Genomic DNA, 26,476 nt, shown 5'->3' on the forward strand with positions numbered 1-26,476 from the left:
TTTAAGGAACAAAATGGGGGGGCCTTACTCTCTGTCCACTGCTCAATATATTTGTTTCTCTAGATCAATGCCATGGCTCAGAGGTCAAGAAAACTTTTCAAGGTCAAGAGGTCAAGAAAACACATCATCATTTCTTAATGTAGAAATGTATACTATGCACTGTGTTTTGCAGACAAAAGAGGCTTTGTAATTAAATTAATAGATAAGTCTAATCAATTTCAATTATTAATCCTGCACAGCCTTCTAAAGCAGTGCCTCCAGACGAATATCAATTGTCAATACAACCTATTCAAAGACGTATATCCCTGAATAACTTTTATTGCATGATTGATTGAACAACCCACTTCATATTGTAACCAAACAATGTGCACACTCGTTTTAATAGGTATAATCTAGAAAAACTAAAGCGCAAATATACTTAAGCACGATGAAGGATGTCAGTGTATATAATAAACATTCACCAAGTTTTTTTTTAGAAAATATAATAATATAAAAAATCAACAATCACAGTAATGTAAGACATTTTGTGTATAAAAAAAACATATTTGATATACAATTGAAACAGCTGGTAACATTGGTTCTACTCTACAACAGTTCTACCGCACTCTCAGATTCAACTCACACCAGGCCTGCAAATCTATTTAACAAATACGGTAAAACAACTTAAGTAGTACTGTACAATATAAATGTATAATATTATACAATCACACTCACTGTTGATGTCTCCAAAGTCTTTGGGACAGACCAATCTCACTTTGGGTGTTATAATTACCATCTAGAGACTCGGCCATTGTTTCCTAATACAATCAGTTAGCAATTAAGATGGGGCACTAATTTATACCTATGGTGAACAATTCTTGGTTTGCATGACAAGTTTAAATTGCTCAATACTTAGTAACCAAACAGTGGTTCTCTTTACTGCTTTCCAGTGTTAAGGAACAACAGGACCAAGGAGGGTTTCAGATGATGATTTACACGACATGTTGTTTGCCAGTGAATTAATACCAAGTGGCATGTTTGCTTCAGCGAGTGGCAAGGCTCCTAAGAAAGTACATGAGCATTGTGGGAGGAATGTAAAGAAATATTATTTATAGATTAACATTTCATACGAAAAGGCCTTTCAAGAAGATGAGTACTTTTCTGTGACCAGCTCCAATCACTGATATTGCTGATAGGTCAGAACTGATGACAATGAATTTCTGGGAATTTCGCTGAAGGAATACTTTCAGTTGTTGACAGCATGACAGCAACTCACAGGTTTTGTTAATTATTGTTGAAATTATTTTTAACGTTCAACAAAATCTTACTGAGCCTACTGCAGGTAATATTTATTACAGTCTTATTTATTAGGAAATAGTCGGATGAGTTCATCCAGTGTAGCAGGGAGGTTGGTGACCGGACAACTCTGTCTCGCAACGATAGCTTCACGTATGCACCGGTAGCAGAAGACGTACCTGCACATACAACAAGATTAATGTTAAAACATTTTACAATTGTAGTATTTTCTTTCCGAATCATCAAGTATATTGTTTTAATTGTAAAACGTTTTATTAAGATATGTAAATAGGCTATATTAAATCAAAGATCAATTGCTCTATATTGAATTTATTGTTATCATTTAGAGATATAAATACATTAACCCTTCCCACGCCCATAGACGGTTATATGAGAGTGGTAGACTTTAACCGAAACACCAAATACAGTTATATCCGATATTATAGATTATGTCTCTTGGAGAGTTTTTAGTTCACAAAAGGCTTTTGAAATGCTTGGTACACTCTACGTGCTTATCGCAGTTGCCAAGGAAGTATTTATAAACAAACTTCACTCTGTAGTAGGGGGAGGGGAGCGCTCTTGTCTAACTCTGACTACCTGCTCGTCAATTCTGCGTCTCCTACAGAGCCATAAACAAACATATCCGTGACACGTATTATTGCTTTCTTGATTGTTACGAGTGTGCATCTGCTACGTATCTCGTATTATTCTTCATCATGTGGTAGTGTTGTGATTAGAAAATATACTGATAATTAGTAGTTTATAAAACTTTTCAGGTGAATTATATTTTACAATGAAATTTAAATTTATTTGAAATAACCGTTTTGTTAATAGTTCTTTTTAAAATTTCTATCAATAAATGTGCTAATTTTAAGTTAAATGCCCTGTTTTATACTTTTTTGCTTTTAACTTTTATAATTTTAGCTATAATAAAAATTAGATTTAAAATTTTTTACTTGTCTTGGAGTTATAGGAAAGTTAATGGATTTATTAGTGGTGTCGGAAGGATTAAATCATAAATCAATTGCTCTATATTGAATTTATTGTCATTTGAAATAATCAATTTACTTTAGTATACAGTAAAAACAAAAGTTTGACTCCAAACCACATCTTCAAAGCAATTACAAAATATATTTCAATATGAGATATTTTTACCCACAAGCTCCCAATTTCAGCAACAAGAAATATTGTCTGGAAATTGCTCATTCTATTTTAAAATTTATACCGTTAACCAATTCAACTAACTGTTTTATTGTCCCTTTAGAACAATAAAAGGTTGGTGCTTTTTAAACCAATCAAAAGGTGGTACTCATAAATACAGGCATGCTGGTACTTGAACTTGTGAAAAGAATCAAGTCTGCTACAAAAAGGCTATAACATTGTTATTAGAAAATCAGTTGTAGTCTGATCCAAACACTGTGCAATGATAACAAAAGAGGTATAATAATAGTACATTATTTGGACACAGAATTTATTTTTATGATTTTATAACATTGCTTGAAAAGTTCTGAAAACAGGGTGACCATTTTGAACTTTTTATTACGGCACCAGATCAAGTGTTACGTACAGTTAATGTAACATGAAAAATACTCACCCTGACGTCATCAGCACAGTTTCTATTCTGCAAGGTTTCTTGCAGACAGGACACTGAGCCGGACTTAATATATTGATCTCTTCTACCTGTATTTCAGAAACACAAATATTACTGAAATAACCAACAAATACAAGGCATACTTTTAAAGTAAGTATAGTCTACACAAAAAAATCAAGAAAACTTTTGTAACAATGTTATTTTTATATGAAAAGCCCACACTGTCATCTACTTTTCAACATAATTGCCATAAATATGATATATATCTAAAAATAACCTTTTGTATATTGTGTCGTCATAGAAGATTGCCACTTGATTTAACAGTGACTGCAAAGTACCACTATTTTTGTTGTTGCGGCACTGATCTTCAAGATGTTCTTTTTAATGAATGACGATAAGAATAAAACCAAAATTATCTTACAATAAAATGGAGGAAAATACCAGATAACTGTACTAACCACAGGTGGATGTGGAATTAGGTTGGACAGTTTGTCGTGGCTCAGCTGGTCAGAGTGGTACCACTGCAGGCACTGGAGGAAAAATGCTGCCAACTGCAGCCCCTGTGTCAATCCATCACTCACCAGTCGTGCACAGGCCCTTGGACTCCTGGCCACATATGGTTATTTTATTACGTTATCAAATTAATCCTATACACTCAACAGGTATAAGGAAAAGCTGGAAGTGCTGAGATGAGTTATTTGTTGTATGAGTGTTACTGTCGTTTCAATAGCAGTGATAGACAAAAAATTGGAGGTAGCCAACAAACAACAGGAAATATAAACGATTTTATATATAATATCTGACTCAAAATACTATTTTTATGTTCATGTATTGTAACATTTCTAATCAATGATTAGAGCTGATGGGCAGTCTATTATTTGCCAATCGCTAAATCATGCTTTTGTCATTTTTTGTGGTTGGAAAACTGTAGATAGATAATCCAATTAACAAATTATCGGAGTGATTAATAATATTTTGTATGCAGTAAAAAATTTCTATATTTATGTACGTGGATCACCTTGAGCCAGCTGTGTCCGTTTGCTAAAGACAGCTGATTGGCAATCAAAAAATTACTAATCGCTTAAACAGGTTTTTGGCATTCACTGTGTACAAAAAGGCATAGATCTGTTTTATTCTGTGGTGTAAATATATAACCAAATTATCATCAATTGCAATTGTGATTTTGATTACAGTTTGTATTTTCTACATTTATGTTCATGTACAATTTGTAAATTGTATTAATTTTATGGTGTTTGTTGAAAATACCTTGCAAGATTGTATGGTGAAAATGAATTAGAAGACACAATAATTATTGATGATTACGATAATTTCACAATACGAAAAACAACAGCAGTGAGAACAAAATTTACTAACAAAAAAGAATCATAGGAGGCCTATGAAAAATTGTGGAAGAGTGTAAATATATAATGTTCTTTTGAAAGATCACTTTTCTGCATTCAACAGCAAGAATTAACAATAGCTAATTCATAATATTTGGTGACAATGTTGGAAATATTCTACCTAAAATGCCAATTACCAGTGGTAAGGTTGGATATTTTTGACCTGTTACATTACATGCAAATACAATTAAATGTATTAAAATTATGAAAAACTGATACCCACCAATATATTGGTAAACTAAAATAGTTTTTATACATTTTCAATCTTCGATACACTGCGTATAAAAATACCAATTCTTCAAAGTCTGTAAAACTTGTTTTCAATTTCCATATAACTTCTATGAAAATAACATTTGTTCATCAAGTGGGTATTTGGAAAGAATTTGTTCATAAGCAGGTTCCATTGGTAATATTGGAAATAGCATTTCAAAATATGTCAATTAAAAGAACTAAATATGCAAATATTTGGTATAACACATTTCAGAAACCAGTGTCAGTTACATGTTTTATTTGGAAAAAATTAGATATAATGAACATAAGTAGAATAAATTATTATATTCATTGTAAAAATCTGTTTGTTTTCGTATTTACATCAAATAGTAGCAGAGTAATATGTACTGTAGTTTATGGCAATCTGCATTTGGGTTCAAGAATTCTAACAGCTGCTGATTTGTACATCCTGATTCTAGATTGTTTTTTCTATCTGTTTCTTTCCACCATTCCTAGCCCTTACGAGTATGTACACTCGTGTTTATGTTGTAATGATAATTAGTGTCTTTTTTTTTTGTAAATGACTGTGATATCCAACGACTATACAGGGTCTCAAAAAAAGAATGCAGGGGACTTGAATGGCTGATAACTTATTCACAATAACTTAATGATTTAAGCGTCAAATTGAAGAGAAAAGAACAAGAGAATTTTGTTTTCATACCGTAGTACGTTCCTTCGTGAGCTCCATATGTTGCTCAGCAGATATCAGAGTGGTAATCGATTTCTCACCAAGAGATAAAAGTAGCATTTCTGGTGTCACAGTTCTGATCGCTTCTGAAATTAATTGAAATGTGCCAAATCAGGAATATTTACTGCATAAACAATGTTCCTCAGGTAAACCCAAAAAAAAGGTTAAAGGAGTCAAACCCGGACTTCTGGGAGACCAGGGAATGGGTGCACACTTGCCTATCCATCCATTCGGAAACCTGTTGTTAAGTGCGTCATGCACTTCACGAAGGTAATGAGACGGGACGCCGTCTTGCATCAAAATGACTTGTTCACCGGCTTGTTCTTCAATATCTTCAATTTGAGGTACATTAATTGTTTTCTCTGCGAAAAAGAAACGGTCTAACACTTGGTCATACAGTAATCCACACCACATGTTCACTTTTGGCGAATCGTGCACATGTTCTGCCACAATGTTAGGCTGTTGTAAACCCAATATCCGACAATTGTGACTATTAACACCACTTGTGTAGCTGCTTCTTCTGAGAACAGCATTTTTTTAATAAAATAGGAATTCTTATCAATCTTATTGAGCATAAAACTGACAAAAATTGAACGCTTAGAGCGATCAGTGATGTCTTAACTGAATTTTGTAGGCATGATGTCTGAATGTTTAATGAATAACATCGTGAAATGTCGATTTTGGTACGTTTATCTGAAGACATCGGTGGACAACCTATTTTTTGATGCAAGATTGTCGGATATCTTTGGTTTTGACATCACACTTCCTGTGTCATGAAACTGGTTAAACTAGCAACAAATTACTTTATCATCAAGCGAATTTTGACCTCGATGCACAACTCGAAACCGACTAACAATCGATTCTGCAGAACACACTGTGCCTTCCGTTCTGCTGTAAACATCTATTCGCAACTGGTGCCAGGCATGTCAATCACAACGGTGAACAGCCACCGCACATGCCATGGTCAACGTTTCCTCCCATGGTACATGGAAAACAAAATTTAGTTATTTCTACTTCAATTTTATGTTTTGGTGTTTAAATCATTTAAGTTATATGTAATAGTTTTTAAGTAACGGCTGTTCAAAATCCCAGCATTCTCTTTTGGAAACCTTGTAATATAATTCAGTATAGTTATTAGTAACAATTAATTGTGTAATAAGTGATGAACAGATTTTTTATTTTAGCCTATCTGTCTGCCATCAAAACAGTCTTGTTTATTGATTTTATTTTTTTATTAATTTATTTACAATGTTTATAGTGCATTCCATATTTGATCTGAAAACCGTAGAAACATCCTAAATGTGTAATCCTATTTTCTTACTTATTTATAAACATTAAAATATGTAAGTAAGTTATTTTGTTTTTTAGATTTCTCATGAAAATTTCCATAAATTCCATTTTATAGAAAATAAAATACAAGTGTTACAGTATTATTTTTTCAGTAATATATTTGTCATATTTGATGTAATCTAAATTTATCCTAAATATTAAAGGATACCATTTCTGAGGCTAGAAATAAAACTTTTGTATTGTTAAAATTGCATTTCTTTCATGAATATTTTAAAAATAACATAGATGACTATAACCTAACGTCAAGTATTCTTCAAAATTTGACCTTTCATTTAAGAATACAAATGATTATGTTTAAATGACAAACAGACTTTTATGAATTTATTAATTGACTTTATATTGATTATTAACTACAATTTACAGTAAAATCAGCTGTAAAATTTGATCAAGCACATAAATTTTTATAAAGTATAAAAAAATTAAAACTTTATAATATATTAATAATTTAAACATTATGTTTAAAATGATAAAACTACCAGTTACACTATTTTAATACGTTTCTGTGGTATATATGAAAAATTTTGTTAGGATATCAAGTAATACTTGAAAAATCCTATAACTACAGGTGTATGAGTTTGTTGTGGTACATTTGGTGAAAAAAACATTCCTGCCCCACGTTTCCTCATTAACATTTATTTTTCCATCTGATTAACGTCAGATAAAAGATGATCAAATAAATAAAGTTTGATGGGTGAGGCTCTACAGTATCTTCAAACAAAAATTGCTACAAAATATCGGACACGTCACATTCTATGAAACACATTGAAAACAAAACCATTTGATAATAAATAAAGCCTGAAAGAATTTTAGAAAAAATAACTTAAATTGAATATTGTTTTAAACATGCCTTGAAGTAATAAATTTATTCAATGGTTGATAAAATGTAAGTGAATATATCACTGCCACAAGAGACATATTAATGTCTCTTATTAATGTTATATATTTGTATAATGACATTTAATAGTCAAGTAGTTTCTTACGAGAGACACTCGCGCCAGGAGTATGAGTGAGTAGCCTGCTCCATACTGTACTGCAGAGACAGGTTGGCAACACTGAGCAAGGGAGAGTGAGCAGAAACACGTCCGGTCAGGTACCACAGATACTGCACGAGGGAAACGCACTGCCAACTGGCTACTGAGATCTTGTGGCAGACATTGGCAGCTTTTCCTACCTGTTCGACAAAATAAATTAATTTGAAAAAAAAATATATATACATATATATTAGTGTTTAGGTTGAATTCGTGTAAACATTTGTGAGTGAGACTTTTGGGCTACCTTTTTTTAATTTATGGGGGTGGTTGTGATTCCCCCACTTTGTTTGCCATTTTGTTTTATCTTTTTCCCCCTCCCAGCTAAGCACTCTGTTCACTCATTTGAGGAAAGTTTTTGACAAGATCCGGATGTGAAAATCAAAAAAGAGAATAGTTTTTAAGTTATATTTACCTTGCGGTCTTGAAATTTAACAACATATTTTTCCACCTTCCGTGAGAGATAAGGCAGGACCACCAGACAGAAGAGTGACCAATATTTGGCCTTGTCCGATAGCCTGAGATTCTCACCATGGTGCATTCTATAAAGGCCATAGAACGACTCAGAAAATGATGCACCTGTAAAGATAAGAGTTAATACATTTCTGTGACTTCTTGTTGTTTTCTCATGAATTCACAGTTATATCATTGTTCACTGTAATTTAACTGTTTCCATAGGTTGCAAACAATAACTAAGTATTGACATACAAAGACTAGACAAAATGGTAAGACTCCAAAAAAGCTTAAACAAACGGCCATCTTCGTTTTATATTTTTGTTGTTGCTAAAATGAAAGGAGCTTAGGATCAATTGAACTTTGTTTCAGCTCAACACACGACTTGCCACAAAGTTTCTGCAAAATTCTTTGTTGACCAGTAATCAGTTGTATCGGGCATTTGAACCAAGCCTAAGCATTACTATTTAGCAATATAGAATTAAGCTAAAAAATATGTTAATTTCTTTGGCATCTGTGTTTTGCCATTTTCTAACACTTTTACTGCAATTTAGTTCATTATTTTTAGTACTTGAGCAGCATTTTATTGGTTTCGATAACCATAATCTATTATTTAAGTACATAGTAAAACAATAAATTGTTCCTGCTGTTCTTGGTAAACAAAAGTTGATCTGAATATCCTTTATTCTCTCTCCTGATTTTTTCCTACCCACCATTAGTAATATCATGGTCAGATCCGTTAAGATGCTAAATACATGCAACTTGAGTGCAATGCATTCAGATTCTCCAATTGGATATCCTCTTCCGTAAATCATTTCCTCCCCTTTCATAAAATATTTTCATGTTTATAAAATTTGAACACTTGTTTGTCTCTAATTTGTCTGTTCTTGGTTTTAGATTCGGAGTGGTATAACAAATATAAAGAAATGTAAAAGATTTATGATAAAACATTATGATAAAATTCTTAAAGTTTTCTCATAACATTTTCAAGACGTATATGATATACTAAAAGTTTTTGAATAGTTTGAGAATAAATACATATGTTGTTTCAGTTAAAATTTTGAAGTTTATAAGACACATTTTTAGTAAATTTTTTAAAAGTATTAAAGTTTAATTCATATAGTTTTGTTGAAAGAGACATGAGTAAAGCATTTTTGGTTTATTTAATTTCTTTCAATAACTTTTATGGAGACAACTTTTAATTTTCAGACCATATTTTAAATCATTTAGTTTGGTGCATGTTATGTTATTTTTTCAAGTTATAAAACTATGTTATATACTTTTATAACACTGCATCACTTTTCTGCAGTTTTCCATCCATCACTGATTTTTACTAAAGCTTCGTTTGTAATACTAATGACCACACAACAATACAACCAAAACACAAACAATGATCAACAATGAGATTATAATTGGAGCAAAGCAATGTGAAGGTGTAAGCAGCAATGAAAAGGGGTTGGAGGAAGTAAGTAAGGTGGAGAAAAACTGACACATTTATTTCAGTCATCATGTGCGCACAGAGGGGTGGCTCCAGCCCACACTTTGGTGAAAAAAGAAACACATCCCTCGAGAAAGTATCCAAATTCAAGCTCAGATCACAAGAGTGCTCCTAAAGGTTTATTTTACTTTGATACTACTAGTAACATGTTTATGATATCCTAATCTGAACCTATATTTTCTTGTAATTTTCATAGTAAGTCAAATAATGTCTGTTTTTTCTGATAATCTAGTATTTTGGGTCCTTGGTAAGGAAAACTCTCCCAAAAATAGTGGCCTCCGGATAACACAAAGTACCATTTTATGCTTTTTTCAACCTTATGTCTAAGGGTTTCTTGATATCCGAAGAAGAGGAAAAATTCACAAAATTTAATGTTCTATTTTTGTAACATATAACACTGGCAAATTTCCAAAACCCTATTAGTCTTTTGCATTTTATTATTTTAAAAACTGATTTGGATAAATCTAAAGTAAACTAAAATGGAAAAAAACTATTTCAGTATTCACTAATTATAACCAACCATACATTAAATATGACCAAAATGAGTGATTTGACAGGTTGCTGGAAATTCTTATCACATTCATTCTCACACAAACTCACACATAAACATATTAGCCACACACACACATCAGAGGCATTTATACAAAGCCCTTGATTTAATTTTAGAAATTCCAAAAACAAACGGTTTTAGAACCATTTGCATACTTAACATACTTGTTACAAGGGAAAAAGTACACAATAAGTAACCACCACCTTGAACAGTTGCCAAATTGTACTTAAAGCACTTGTATGAGATATAAGGGAACATTAATGGGTATAAAATGGTTTTATTCATAACTCTATCTTTGTTAGATGCTATTTAGTGAGAGGACTGTACATGGGATAATCAATACAAAGAGATACCCTGATGTTTTTCAAAAGAAATATAACCTTTTGTGTTTAAATAGTGCAGCTGCAAAAGTCCGTTTATGCCAAGAAAGACTTCCTCGTTCCACTCAGACAGCCATTGATATCGCTGGGAATTTGATGATTCTAGAAACTAGTGAACAGAAATAGTTAGGTTAGATTAACACTTAAGTTATATCACAAATAAATTATGAATACAACATTTTGATTTTGAACTATTTACTTGACTATATTTTACTTCAGCTCTAGAACAGTTATCTTGAAATCACTGACAGAACTTGATTAAGAAATAAATATCTTAGTGAAGATTTTTACCTCAATAACAGACGCAATCGAATCTTTGAAATATTGAAGTTGTACAATACTATGAACATTAAAAGGTAGGAGTACTCCATACAATGTGTCATGTAACAGGCTACGCTAAGGTTCAATGCAAAATTTCAAGTCTATCACTCTTATTATTATTAAAAGATAGAACAACAGAGAAATTGGGTCAGCCTACTGAGTAATAGGCTTTGAAAAATCAGTACCATTAACTGTTACCTTCTTTATGTCCAGGATTGGTTAATTGAAAATGTCTGACCAGGCCTATTATTATTCGAAGAAGATTCTAGTGTTACTATATTATTTAAATGAGATTCCCTCAAGTTTTAATCCTTCCAAAACAAAAATGTGGTAATATTGTATTATTAATTGACAAATTTTATTTTCATAAATCCCAAACCAATAACTCACACTCTAGACTCTTGTTCAAGGTCAGAATCTGGTATTACTGAGAGAATCCAACCAAAAAGTTGTAATAATTGTTACTACATCAGAAGCTAATATCTAGCATCACTATATTGTTTTACTGTGAATTATGACTATGTGTTTTTAATACTTCAAAAGCTAGAAGGTAGTTAGTATTATTAATCATACTAAACTGGAAAACTGATATTTGTTTCCTACACTCTAAAAGAAAATCAGGATGGTTAATTTTAAAAAAATACAATCCTTAACTGTTACTATTTTCAAAGCCAAAATAAAGCCCAATACTGACTACACAGTACTTATCTAGATGTATAATCTCTTATTATTTTGCTTACAAGTTGTTTAAATTATAAAGCTAAACCATGAGTATTGACCAATGATGTTTAATTATATTATGAAGTTAGTATTCTATGAATGATAAACTATCTACATTTTTATCACCATGTTAATGGTTTACCTGAACAATTATTTTGAAGGATGGATAAAGCAGACCAGAAAGAGACTCTTGTGCAATCAATTCGAAAATAGATGGCCTGGCCTGAAGAGATGATGTTATGTGTGCAGCTTTTTCTGCCATTTCTAATCTCTTCTAATAATCTTTACAAACACTGCTGGGCACAAACATAACTGGCCTCACCTGAAATCAAAATATAATACTGAATGTAGAAGTTTTACTTTCAAGGCCATAGAGAGCTTTGGCAGGACTGGATAAAATGACTTGAATAGACTCCTCTTCTTTCCTTGACATTTACACTTATTCCTATTTTCATTTCTTATAGACCAAAATTGTGTGAACAAATCTATTCCTAGTAATAAATTTTATTCATATATATATATATATATATATATATATATATATATATATATATATATATATATAATATGCATATTTCATATTTTCATGTATCAGAAGAAGCACCACAAAATCAATATTTTCTAAGAACAAAATATAAAGAAAAAATAGTAAATATTGCAAGAAAACTTGGGACAGAGTACAAAGAAAAAAAATTTATTTTACATCACTTCACAACATAGGGGGGAAATCATGAAATTGCCACCCTTTCCCACCAATCCCCTCTGTCCATTTTAAAACTTACTTTAAATATTAAACTTAAAATAATGTTATATTATTTAACTTTTTTATCTGCAGTTAAATTATGTACATTTAAAAAATTAAAATATGTTGATGTAGCCAGGGAAAACCAAAACAGTTTTATACTTTTCATATCAGCAGTTAAATTACGTACATTTTAAAAATTAATACCTTTGTTTCCATAATTATATATTAGAACATTAATACTTAATATTTTCAAATTTTTTACGATTGCACAACCAACAGAACTAATGGTCAAATACATTCTTTCAAGTTAAGACAATTCACTAGTGGTTTTTATACATTAACCCTAGAACTGGGGGTCATTTCATCCTGTAGTGTCGGGCTGTTTTGGAGCTTCGCGCAAGGTTTTTTTAAAAAAAGTATTAAAAATATAAAATAAAAGCAATATAAATAAAAGTATATATTTTTGTGTTCAGGATTAAACTTAGAATTATACTATATTGCAAAATTAACCATACAAAATTTTTTAATAAACACTCTTTTTAATCAAATATAAAATTTACAAAAAATATTTCTTAAATTTGGGGGGACCATACCTAGCAAATGAAGTTATAGTGAGATATATTTAAAAAGTGAGATAGCCATTCTGTGTCAAATTTTATCTAGTTTCCGAAAAACATAAACATTATACACATTTATGAAAGCATCATAAAGCTATAGAACAAAAAGCAGAGATGCGCATAAATTCTGAAAATCAGGTGTACACGTAAGACTTTGGTAAAACAAGTTTTGCTAATACATTTATCTATGAATACAAGTTATATTGCATATTTTCTTACTTAGAATAAAATAGAATATACAGTACTAATGAAATAATTACCATAAATTGTTTTTTGAAAAGTAAAAAAAGTTGCATTTTGCCATTATTCAAAAAGTTTCCAAAAAATTTTCATTCAGCAAAATATAAAATCGTTTCTAAAGCTTATACTATATCAAAATTTATAAATTTATGGTTTATAAGTAATAGGAAATATTATGTAGTTAGAAAACTATAAATATAACTAAATATATGGAAAAATTATAGAATAACCCAAACAGTTATTATATATATAACCAAAGAAATTACAGGAAATATATTTTATTGTGAAAACTAACTATTTACCAAAAATAAATAGTTACTTCAGACCTAAAAGAGTGCTATAAATAACGTTTAGTAAGTGAAAACAATAACAAACTATGTGAAATGAATTTTAGCCAGCCAAGTCATTTTGCCATGCCTCCACAAAGCCGGTAATTTCTCAAACATTTTTCAGTAAATAGAAATTGATTTATTCTAAAATATATATGTTTACACTACTACGACATCAAACAACACACTACACATTAAATATGACACTAAAACACGTGTAAAACTATTAAAACTTACAAATATCCACAGCTCGGCACGAAAGTGATACAGAACGGCAGCGGCAATATAGCAGTCATAACAAACTGCGTCGTTTTCTTTTACGTTCAAAATGACAAGCTTGCTACGTCATAACCATAATACAAAGAGGAATAAAACTCATCTGTTCCCTAGCATTTTTCTTCCCGAATCCAATGGTGCATGAATTATATCGATACGTTACCGGAGTATATTGTAAAAAGTAATTATACGAGGGAATGTTTGACCGACAAAATTTTGACGGTTAACACCACAGAAGCGGCATTGACCGACAAAATTTTGTCGATTAACAGTTCTAGGGTTAAACAGACACAAACATGTTTGTAAAGTACACTAAATTCTGCATTGAACTTTATAATAAATTACCATGTAAAAGAATGAATATTATTTATGAACACAATTTAACTTTTCAAAAATTTTGGCTGCACATATCAAGAAATCAAGAATCTTATTGTTGTCCCACTTAAAAGTATTAACAATGTCAGAGCTGGTATGAGTTAGGCCACATCAATTGTCACATTTCTTATAACTAATTAAAATTCCTTAAAACCAGTTTAAAATTCAACATTTACAACTAATTAAAATTCCTTAAAACTAGTTTAAAATTCAACATTCAATGTTATTAAAATCACTTAAAATAAACTTCCTCAACTGAATAAAAAGGCTTTCACTTTTAGCCACTTAATTTACATATTCTTAAAGTTCTTAGTGCTCATTGTTTTGGCGTTGAGAGGTAACTTATTAAATAGTTTTGTACCAATGTAGATATAGCTATGTTGGGATTTGCTCAGCTCCTAGTATATTTCACATCAATTAAGTTTACAGATCTGGTATTATAAGAATGTACAGAGTTTCTTAGGCTAAACGAAGTCAGATTTTCTTTGATAAAAAACCAGGCTTTGCAAAATGTAAATACTTGGCAGCGTTAGTATGCCTAGCTCTATAAAAAAAGGTTTTACAAGAATCTGTTTCACTTATGTTCATAAGGCATCGAATAGCTTTTTTTTTGACATTTAAATACTTCCTTTGCACCAGCAGAGTTGCCCCAAAGAATAGTGCCATACAAAAGGTGAGAGTGAAAAAGTGAAAAGTAGGCATTGATAAGTATACTAGGACTTGTACATAACTTGAGTTTCTTTAAACAAAAGATAACTCTAGAAAGGCGAGAGCAGAGTGAGTTGGTTTAATATAAACACCCCAAGTAAGGCTAGAATCTAGATTAATTCCTAGAAGTTTCACAGATTATTTTCAGAGCCTTAGGTCTACTACTTAAACTAAATACAATGTTTTCTGTTTTTTCTTGGTTAACCTTTAATTTTGTTTGCATGAAACCATATGTGGGATCTTTCTTTCATGTAATTCAAAATTACATTATTCAGGTTACGATCTTTTACCTGATGTTAACAGAGTTGTGTCGTCTGCATAGAGTATGGTTTTGTTTAGGCACAAAGGCAGGCAAGTCATTTACAAAAACAGTAAACAAGAAGGGGCCCAGGACGGAGCCCTGAGGCACTCCACAAGTAACATGCTTAAGACTAGACAGGTCTGCGCCCCAACCCTCACATACTGCAAACGATCAGTCAGGTAAGAAATGAACAGAGACAGTTCCTTGTGCTCAACACCATAGTAACTTAGCTTTTCTATGAGTTCATTATGAGGTACCATATCGAATGCTTTACTTAAGTCTAAAAGTAGTGCACAGGCTTCTTCCTTGTTTTCAAAAACTTTCTAATACATGAGATACAACATTTTCCACTGCCTTAACAGTTGTCAAGTTATTCCTGAATCCGTACTGAGCAGGTGTAAACAAGTGGTTATGCCTCAAAAAAATTCACAATTTGCTTTTTTTATAATACTTTCAATTATTTTAGATATAACAGCCACAAGGGCGATTGGACGATAATTGCTTATATTTGACCTATCTCCTTTCTTGTGGATAGGAAAACAGTGACAGTAACTTTTAGACTTTGAGGGTAAATGCCTATGCTAAGAATAAAATTAATTAAATACGTTAATGGACAGGATATGTTTTAAATAATTTTTTTTAGCACAAAATTCGAGAGGCCAAAGACATCCTCAGATTTAGAATTGCTTAGCTTATTTACAGTATTACACACGTCAGCAATGCTCACTTCAGACCAAGTGAAAGAGGGTGAATTGGGTGATTTAATACCCGATGATTTCAATAACATCTATAGGACAAGCAGTGCTTACACTATCATTATTTCTATTTACAATATCATTAATATTTACCAAAGAAGTCATTAAACTCACCAGCTGTAATAGGTGTATCATGGTTTAGACCTTTTTTTTTGTTTAAGCGGCCAGTAACAGAGTTAATAACCGCCCATGCAGCTTTACAGTAATTATTGGATTCCATTATATACTTATCATTTGCCATTCTTTTTTGCATTGTCTATTTGCTCTCTGTAATATTTCTTCAAATTTTCTGTGGATACACACTAGGCTAGGATTAGACTTACTTCTTTCGTAGCATATATCTAGGAGTAGCCTAACTTTAGCAAGGTAAGGAGTATACCAATTTTTGTTTACCGTGTTACGGCTTTCATTGCTATTCTGTTTGATAGTTTTTTGTTTTTTAAAGGACAACATTCATTGAAATTGTCAGTTAAAATTTGCATAAAAGACTGGAAAGCTTCGTCAACTTTACTTGCCAGTAAAAATACATTTAACCAGTTAATCTGACTTAACCTACATTTAAGCTATTAATACAATTTTCATTCAATAGTCCTGTAAGTTATAGTTCTCGGTGTGTGCAGTCTGCAACTGATGGGAACACTTTACTTTTCTTAGTTAGGCCAAGGAAGCTCATTTTCAGAAGAAGTCCACTGTGGTCGGAGAGATGAGGGGGTGTTGTTTCACAGATAAAAGTTTGTTGTAGGCTGCAGGTTGGAAAATAAAGTTATCCAAACAGGAAGAGTTACGGGTTGGTTGAGAGTTTCAGACAAAAACAGTCATAAGACTTTAGCATGTTTAAAAAATTTTTAACTTGACTGTCATTGTTTCTTGGATCTAGGTTCATGTCAGTAGCGATTAAAATTTTAAAGTTTCTATATTTTTACCATGTTGTCAAGAGTGTCAAAGAGTTTGGACATCTTTGCGGTGAAAATTTCTACAGAGGAATCCGGAGTACGGTAGACAGACACAACTAATAAGTTAATTGAAGTGAAAGCGATCACAGCTGCCCTCAAACTGCTTCAGTTCGCACAAAGAGTCAATGTTCACAACCTCACAACAACTTTGATACTGACTATGTCAAATGAAATTTTTGTGCTCTTTGACGTTCAATTAATACAGTAGCCTACTTGAAATTGTTAATCTGTTTCATAACGCTTCTTAAATAATTTTTAGTTAACTTCAATTTGTTGAAGATGCTTGTATTGGCTACTTGTTAACTTATTTACATTCAAACACTATTGTGATGTGTCTGATGACGATAGCCTTACTATTGAAAAGCCTCACAAAAATAAAAGTTTTAAATATTGGTTTATGTGTTTGATAAGTTAACTTCAGTTTGCTCTCCACCAAATCGCCAGAGACTGGAAGAGTAAGCGGTATATTGTGATGTACGGATAATCTTCGTCTAAGTGTTGCTCATAAATAACAATTTTAAAAGTCAATTGAGATGCAACTTTAAAAAATTAATGGTACTTTGGGATTATACCGACCACACCAGTATGAAGAACACAAAAATAGAAATTTATAGAAACAAACATGATAGAACGAAAAAACAACTCTTCAATTACAAAATTACAAACTTACAAGCATTTCCAGGTATTGTGATCGGTATTGTTGTCGCTGTTATCTTATCTTTCTCGAGAATCCTGATTACGGCAGGCCGCGCGGCATCACGTGATTTGCACGGTACATCGTTGCCTTTCCATTACAATTCAATTTATATTTCTGATTAGCCCCTCTAGAATTTGATATTTTACTGATAGGTACTATCTCGAGGGATGTTTTTCTTTCGTCGACATCAGCGCGGGGCAGCACCGAAGGTGCTGCCGAAGCCCGCGCTGATGGCCGGAGGCACTCGCATTTTGGGTGGCGGAATGTGATCAAGAATAAAAACAAGTTTTGAGTGTTTTTTTAATAAAAAGTTTAGTTTGGTAAATGTTTGTTTTTGTTGAATTTTTGTGTTTGGAGAAATGTAGAGGTAAAACACGGAAGTACAACAAAGCGATGCACCAGCTGAACGGGCGCGGCGAGACTCTGCAATCACGTTATCTACTAGACGCTCGCTCGACTTTGACCTCTGTCTGAGGATGGGGAGGGGTTTGCGATAAGACAATTCCTGTTTTATATTGACGAAATATTGTTCTACGCTAATCTAGTAATCAGTAGAAACGAAATGTGAAATAACGATTCATGTCTGGGTGTGGTCGGTATAATCCCAAAGTACCAAATTAATTTTTATCCATTCTAAGGTCATGCCACCCAAGGAGAGTTTACTTCTGTCTGGTTTATACCTTCCAGCTGAACCCACACTGGGCACAGAGAATAATAATAATAATATCTTTACTGCATTTAAACAATTTCTGACATTGTATCGCAATCTACTTAACACATTTTGTAAAAAAAAACCATGTACACGTTTTCAATCAGTCATACATTTTATACATTCATACGGACACATCCATTCCAACGTCAGATCCAGCGGCTGAATTTTGATTTTTAAATTTCCCAGCGGCTCATCATGAATTCTTCAACAGAGTAAAACGCTTTAGACACCAGAAGGTGCTTGAGATGAGTTTTAAATTGATTTGTGTTGTTTGAATGTTTTACACTTTCAGGGAGGCTGTTGATTAGTCTGACACCAACTTGTTGTGGTAGGTGTTGAGACAGCGTCAGTCTGTGTGTTGCTGTGTTCTGAAGCTGTCCCTGCCTCTGGTTTCATATTGGTGAACTTCCCTGCCACGAACCAAGACACACTTGGACAAGCAGTACATGATCACCTCAGAAATATAAAGGCAGGGTAAAGTCAGCAATTCCAGCTCCCTGAAAGATTCCATGCACGACTCTCTAAATTTTAACTTTCCAATTACTCTTACAGCTTTTTTTGGATTTTAAAAACTCGCTCCATTTTGCTTTTGGAACAATCTCCCCAGAGTCTTATTCCATACGCTAAATGTGCATGGATAAGGCCATAATAAACGATCTTTAAGACTCTTGGGGAACAGAACATTGCTAGTTTTCGCAAGGCAAATATGCCTGAGGAAACTTTAGCACATATGTTATCTACATGATCGTTCCAGGTCAGTCCCCTATCAAGGAGCATTCGCAAAAACGTCATGGAATTAGTGTTCTCTAAAAGGTCTTCATCCACAAAAACAGCAGGCCGCTCTGCATCTGGTGTCATCTTGAGAAGATAAAGAAACGATGTTGAATACAAATTGACAAGCCTAAGATAATGGTTTTAAAAACTCCATTTAACATACTCAATACCGATTTTTTCCACCCGGTCAAGAATAAAAGTTAAGATGGTAATTTAATAACAACTTTTTTCATATACAGCAATTCAAAAATTACATAGGCTATTCAAATTCAGTACAATTGTGCTGATCATTTACAAACATTCGATCTTAAGTTTCCAATTTATGAAGTTTAGTTGAAATTTATTATTTGCTTTATATGACCAAACACAGAAATATACAGGCTAACTTTTAATATGATTCCAGTTAGTGTAGCTCTACTATTTAGTCCATCTTTAAAGTTCAAACTCAGGTATCTATATGTTACTATACTGATCCTCAAGTAAAGCGATTCACACGCAAACTGACAAAACTACACGTAAACAGACGCAACGACTCAACTTTCTATAGTTTTGACACCCCTATAATTATGCTGCCCAGGGCAAACCATCCCCCCGCCCCCCTCTAGCTGTAGCTCTGCGAAGATGAGTTTGTAATATTTTATTTGTCGGTCACCATCAGTGCAGGGGAGCACTGAAGGTACATTAGCGCTGAGTAATGCCTGATGGCTGGAGGCATTACTGTCAGTTTCATTCAACTACTAGGCTAGTTCCTTTTACATGGTTTTTAAAGTTGTTCAGGCTTTCTGAAACATTGTTTTCTGTTGTTTTTTTTTTTATTTTAAAGCATGGCTGCAGTATATTAAGCGGCCACCACTACAATTAAATCATCAATATCTATCAATCATTGATATTTATGAGTATCGATCCTCAGTATTAATGACTATCTAAAAATACTAAAAACAAAATTAAATAATAGTTATTTCAAACAACAATATAGTTCTGTTGGTTTTACAATTAATTAATAATTAATATATTAATGATAAATAAAAACAATATCTAATGTCAAACTGAGTTACGTTATAGGCTTTTAAACTTGTATTATAATGAAGCTATATGTAAAAGAAATATTTAAGATTGGTACTCTGATCACATAAAAATAGCTTTTCTTGATTTAAAAATAACACATGATTAAACAACAAACTTTTACTCTCATTCTGAAAAACAATGACCAATTAAAAAGGAATCAATTAATTTCCTAATATTTTTACTTCTCACATAATCCGCAATGAAACACGTAAATAACTTTTAAAACCAATTAACTGTATTAGAGTTAATGCACCGCGATTCAGTAATATACACCATTGTAATTGAAGAAGCAGTGAAGGGTATGTATGAAATTATTGATGGTGATTTAACTCAAAAGTTTCTGACCACAGAAAACTCAGATAAGCTATTAAAAGCAGATAAAACTGAAAATCATAGATAACAGCACAGTAGGCTACAAAAATACAACCAAAAATTTAGATTTAAATTCTTAAATAAACAAACAAAGTTATTAGTGATTTCCACTCTCTAAAACCATATATATTTTATTTCTGGATGATGAGCAGAATAAGTTAATAATGTTGAAATGTTTATTGGCTATTCCGGCTGTTTACCTCACTGACACTTTATTTACAGTATGTTGAACAGCATAGTAAGTTACTTACAATTACTTTTCAGGGTCCGACATATTTAAAAGAATGCTTGAATTGATCACCATCAAGGTTTATCTTAGAGACATTTTAAAGATTGTTCAATGTTTATTAATAATACATTTTGAGACAAAAATCACATGTTCATCACAATTGTTCTTACCAATGTCACTAGTCTACTGAGTACGTAATTGATCTTACTCTTTTCATTTAAATTAATTTTTAACAATCGTATTATTCTGATACATAAAAATAGCTGGCAATGATTAATTATGAATATCTATAGGTCAAATGTATTTATATTTGACAGTTTACATACTTCTAAAATTGATAGTTAATTCCATTGGGTTGGTGACCACTTACTGCACTTCAGCCTAAAGTATTTTCTTTTTGAAAAACAACAAATAATATGGAGAGGATTAAACAAACTTAATATTTACAAAAATTCTGGAGGAAAATATTAAAAATACTGACAAGCATACTTAAAAGTAGGTATCAATAATTTTGATAATTACTTACCTATATACAAACTATATTGTATTTAATACACTAAGAATGATATAAATCATGTTTCGCAATTTTTTCTTTTACTTTAAAACTTATAAGATAGGTTAGCAATAAACAATACAGTGCGATAACACCAAGCAGATCAGCTGTTCTATTCTCAGTTTGATTACTTGCATTTTTTAGGTGTGATTATATATTTTTTTTTTAATTCTCTTTTAAGCCTCAGCTTTAAGCTATGCTGGCTTCGATGTACACTGATATTTTATTACATAGTCCGGTAAAATAAGGATGCAACCTCGGAATGAAAGATAATAAGCTAAAAATTTGCATACGTCTTTATTTTGATGGTATAAAACTTACCTCAAAAGTCTCATATAATCACGTGTACGCGTCTTTAGATATTTAAGGTCAAATTTCACGAAAATCAGTTTTTTGCAAATATCTCGTTTCCCTTACGCTAAATGACTTTGAAGGTGGTTAGAGAAATTGTAGAACGGAAAATTCTCTTCAACTTTTGTCTGAAGTAATTTTATGTACGTTCAACCCTTTATGAGATACAGCGCAAAGAGTAGGGGACCGCTTACATGTATATACGATAATTCGAGGTCAGCCAGTAGAATACAATAAATAAATGAGTTATATTGTTAATTATTCACTTACTATTATTATTACTTAATACTATTATTATTGTTAGCATTATTATCATTATTATTAAATATTTATTATTTAATATACCATACTTATAGATATTAATTATAAATTATATATTCTCTAAATAATACTTATTTTATTTTTACCAAACATACAATATTAAAAGAAATATTTCAAATGAAGTTTAATTATATATTATTATTTATTGATCCAATAATCAATTTATTAAAATTACAAATATAAAATATTTGTTTTCATTATTAATGGTTAATATTTTTGTTTTAATTTTCTTCTTGTTCATCGTCTTCTTCTTCTTCTTCTTCTTCCTCTGGCTGTTCAATATCGGATTCATTATCATCATTCTCGTTTACTAAATTATCAGAATAGAAAGATTCAAGAATATCAGGTGCATATTCACTTTCTTCATTGAAACCATCTGAAGTTGATGAAGCGTTGAGGCACGATTGTCCATTACACTCCCCACAAATTAAAGTGCATCCTGATTTCCTGCATCCGCAATTAGAACCACAACCTTTCTTGCAATTGGAAAATATTGTATTCAGCAGATCTTCTGGTGCTGGTGGTAATAATGTTGTTATTGGTTCCAGGAGTTCATTTTGCAGTACCCAGCCGAATTCCTGGGGTTCTCAATCATTTCCCAAATTTGGGTCTGATAATAGACACGAAGGATATATGCTGACGAGCTGCTGTACTTGAAGGAAGAAGACTTGATAACTGCACTGGTTTGTTGAGTCTTGTTGATTTGATGAACTGGGTGTATCGAAAAGAGTCTATATATCGTCTTCTGATTTCGGAGCATTATACGTACGGTTGCTAAGAAAATACGTACTCCATTTCCAAATAATTCTTGTACAGAGCAGTTTTTTTGTTTAAATAGTTCAGCTGATTGATTTAAATCGTGATGATTTTCGAACATTTTTAATAAACGATATTTTACCTTTTCTATAAAGCGCAGAAGTCATATCACATCCACTAAATGCGTGTAAAAATAATATGTGTTTCTTAGAATGAGGGTATTTATCAAAACTTTTCGATGAATACAGTTTTGTCTCCACATTACCCTTACCCATTTTTTTGAAAAAAAATTCTTGTTGATGTGATTGAGCACGTCCTATCAAGATAACTAGCAAATAAATATCTTCGCCTACAATGACAGAAGTTTTTTTTTTAAGTTCAGACTCTGCAATAGCTGTTTCTACAATGAGAACATCAGCATCATCTCTGGCTTGATTTGTAGTAATATTAACAGTTTTTAATTTGTTGATAAGCATGTCTATAAATATTTTTTTATTAGATGAATTCGATAAAAACTTTTCTTGGCTGATTGGCACCTCCATTGTTTCATCAAAGCGGAGTTCGTAAGATTTTGAAACAACAGCAGTTCTTCTTAATTGTTCCATTGCTTTAATGTTCTTAGTGTAGTCTGAGTAACCATCAAATACAACAACGATACTTGACCCATAATGTGTTTGTAAATATTTGACGTATTTATTCAAAATATCAGAGATAGTATCATCTTTATTGGAATAAAGATGATACAACGCGATGCAAGAGAAAACCACCATCGATGATATATGTTGTAGTGGTTTCGTCTCGGTATATTAAATAATAAATATTTAATAATAATGATAATAATGCTAACAATAGTAATAGTATTAAGTAATAATAATAATAGTAAGTGAATAATTAACAATATAACTCATTTATTTATTGTATTCTACTGGCTGACCTCGCATTATCGTATATACATGTAAGCGGTCCCCTACTCTTTGCGCTGTATCTCAAAAAGGGTTGAACGTACACAAAATTACTTCAGACAAAAGTTGAAGAGAATTTTCCGTTCTACAATTTCTCTAACCACCTTCAAAGTCATTTAGCGTAAGGGAAACGAGATATTTTGCAAAAAACTGATTTTCGTGAAATTTGACCTTAAATATCTAAAGACGCGTACACGTGATTATATGAGACTTTTGAGGCAAGTTTTATACCATCAAAATAAAGACGTAAGCAAATTTTTAGCTTATTATCTTTCATTCCGAGGTTGCATCCTTATTTTGCCTTATTTTACTGAGTTAACACTGGTATTTTTGATTTACAAAGTACACTATCAATCGTGTCTAAGTATTTATTTACAAAGTACACTATCAATCGTGTCTATGCCTGATTGGACCTCCCCGGGATTTGAACCCGTGATCTCTCGGTTAGAGAGCCGAGACTATAACCATTAGTCTATGGAGGAGGACACAGTGTGATTATAGTTTAGACATATCACACTAGTTTTTTTAAACAATATTTTATTTACGATCTGTTACAACATTAAGTAAATACTGTTATTGGTAAATTATCATATGAAATTACAAAAAGTTAATAATCTTGAAGCATAATAGCATCAATGATTAAAATTATCATGCCGATCAGGAAAGTCCAGTATAGCATGTTGCGACTTGCAGCTTTGAAGACTAGTCGTAGTACCACCGAGAAGTTGGTGTACACCTGTGTACAAATTTTCATTGCAGGCACTTGTTTTGTTTAATTTTAAGAGCGATTTTTAATCGAGAACGCTCGTATAACGATACATTTTTCTACGGTCGAGCTTTTACGTTTGGGATTTTTATTTATTATACATTTAAGGTGAAACCTGTGTAGAACATATTAAATACAAAAAAAACTGTGTAGATTTTGTGAAAGATCGATTTTTAATCATTAGTTTTATACATTTTATCTCAGTTTTTGGATTTTTATCAGCGCCTTCAGATTGAGAACTGCAGCATTAATGCACAGAATACAGATGGACGATAACTTCACGGTCTGGACGATAAAGTGACGCTAGCTTCACGGTGGCGTTAGAAATCAGAAATTCTTTATCGTTAGACAGTATAACACTGCAAAATTGCGTCAACAATAATATGTAATAGTTAATTTAAGTTATTTTCAGTATAGCCTAATTAAATTAAATATAAAAACGTCAGATCAATTAATATGGCATTAAAGTGTTTGTCAATGGTAAAATAAATTAAACTAAAGCTTACATAGGTGGCTAGTCTTAACATAAAGCTCAATATAAGCTAGTCTGACCAGAGCACTCGACAAAGTCTCTGACACTGTAATAAGCCCGCTGTACCAAATGCCGCTTGACCTCCCTCTCAAAAAGGACTTGTTTTTGTTTTCGTAGTCTGTGAGTGCATTATATAGTTTAATGCCGCCGATTAATAAATGTCTTTAAAAAAACTTGTTCTATGGGCATGAATGGTAATTATATTGGAGTGACGAAGGTTGTGACGATGTTGGGGATTGTGAGATTTGAAAAGGTGGAGGTTTTTGTGAACAAATGTCACGCAGTTCAAGTTAAAAGCTTATTTTGGACTAATTCTGGTAGGTACGCCGTTGTTGTACTTTCTTTCTTTAAAGTTATTAATTATTAGAATTTAAATTTAAAATACAAAACCATCTTCGCTTGAATTAAACAACAACGAAATTATACTATAATATTTATAACAGCATACTGTGTATCTTACAGTGAAAGTTATAACAAAGAAAGAAAATTCTTATGATATTTTATACCTTCTTACTTGCAGATAAAACTGTAATTCGTTTATAATCGATGTACACATTAGTACGGCCTTCGTCGACCAAACGAGTAGTCTTCATTGATTCTTTGGAAACTGCATTTCAGTCATTCTTACCTGAGCGTTAAAATTCAGCCATAAACGATTTTGATAGGTGGTCTGGTGGTCAAGATATGGTTCAGACAGTACGTATCCGTTATCGATTCTTTTGGTATCTTCATTCAGCGGTACCGATTATTCAACGTATTTTATTCAAAAGTACAAATAGATTTTTCAAACCCTCTATAAACAGGATTAATTGTTATGGTCGTGAATGTTTATGCTATTTAAGACGTATTTAATATTGCAATACAAATTCCTGCTTCCATAAGTACGTTTTAATAGGCTCACTAGATATTCTTTAATAAATCTTGGTAATAAAAAATTAAATTCCACTTCATTAAAAAATTTGATTTTGATTTTATTTTTTTGTTACGTTTAACACAGTTTAATATTACAAAACAATAAAAAAAGGCTCTCATACGAATAAAATAATGTATAAAATATCTAATTATATTTTACGCAATGTGATATATAAAATTTAACACATGGATATGCATAGAACCCCGAATTCTTGTAACTACAAAAAGTATTAAATTTAACTAAAATTTATATAATGATAATTTTGAACATAAAGAGTTTTAACGTTATACTTTACTCGTATATGGAAATATAAATCACTCTGAATTATATGTGTAATAATTATGTTATAAGTTATATGTACTTCACAATTAACTACATTAAGTTAATTCATTTTAGTTTTCAAGTTAAATTTATTAAGCAATTGATAAGTACAGTGCAGAACTATTGGTAAAATACGATTATCAAATTTACTGAACACAACTTTCCCTAGTTACTCATCATTAGAATATTGCATTATGGCATTACTCTCGAGTTTAAAGTAGTTCGATTACGCACTCAACACATATAATTACAGAATTTGTTGATAGCGAATTTCACTTGATTACACTATTTGATGTTTGTCAAATCATCCTATTATTTAAAATAGTTGT

At 31.8% G+C, this 26,476-nt stretch overlaps 1 protein-coding gene across 1 annotated transcript; it reads right to left on the minus strand.

The window, feature by feature from the left end:
• Window positions 1–344: 344 nt before the first annotated feature.
• LOC124367549 (peroxisome assembly protein 12-like) lies at window positions 345–21,341 on the minus strand. Its single transcript, XM_046824480.1, has 8 exons — window positions 21,199–21,341; window positions 11,667–11,846; window positions 10,484–10,592; window positions 8,018–8,181; window positions 7,555–7,745; window positions 3,325–3,472; window positions 2,870–2,955; window positions 345–1,454 (listed from the first exon to the last, which is right to left on the minus strand). The coding sequence occupies exons 2-8, from the start codon at window positions 11,784–11,786 to the stop codon at window positions 1,340–1,342; spliced, it is 933 nt and encodes a 310-aa protein (XP_046680436.1). The 5' UTR covers window positions 11,787–11,846; window positions 21,199–21,341; the 3' UTR covers window positions 345–1,339.
• Between the last annotated feature and the right edge of the window lie 5,135 nt (window positions 21,342–26,476).

This window comes from Homalodisca vitripennis, chromosome 8 (genome assembly GCF_021130785.1).
Source record: "Homalodisca vitripennis isolate AUS2020 chromosome 8, UT_GWSS_2.1, whole genome shotgun sequence".
In the NCBI taxonomy this organism is placed as follows: Eukaryota; Metazoa; Arthropoda; class Insecta; order Hemiptera; family Cicadellidae; genus Homalodisca; species Homalodisca vitripennis.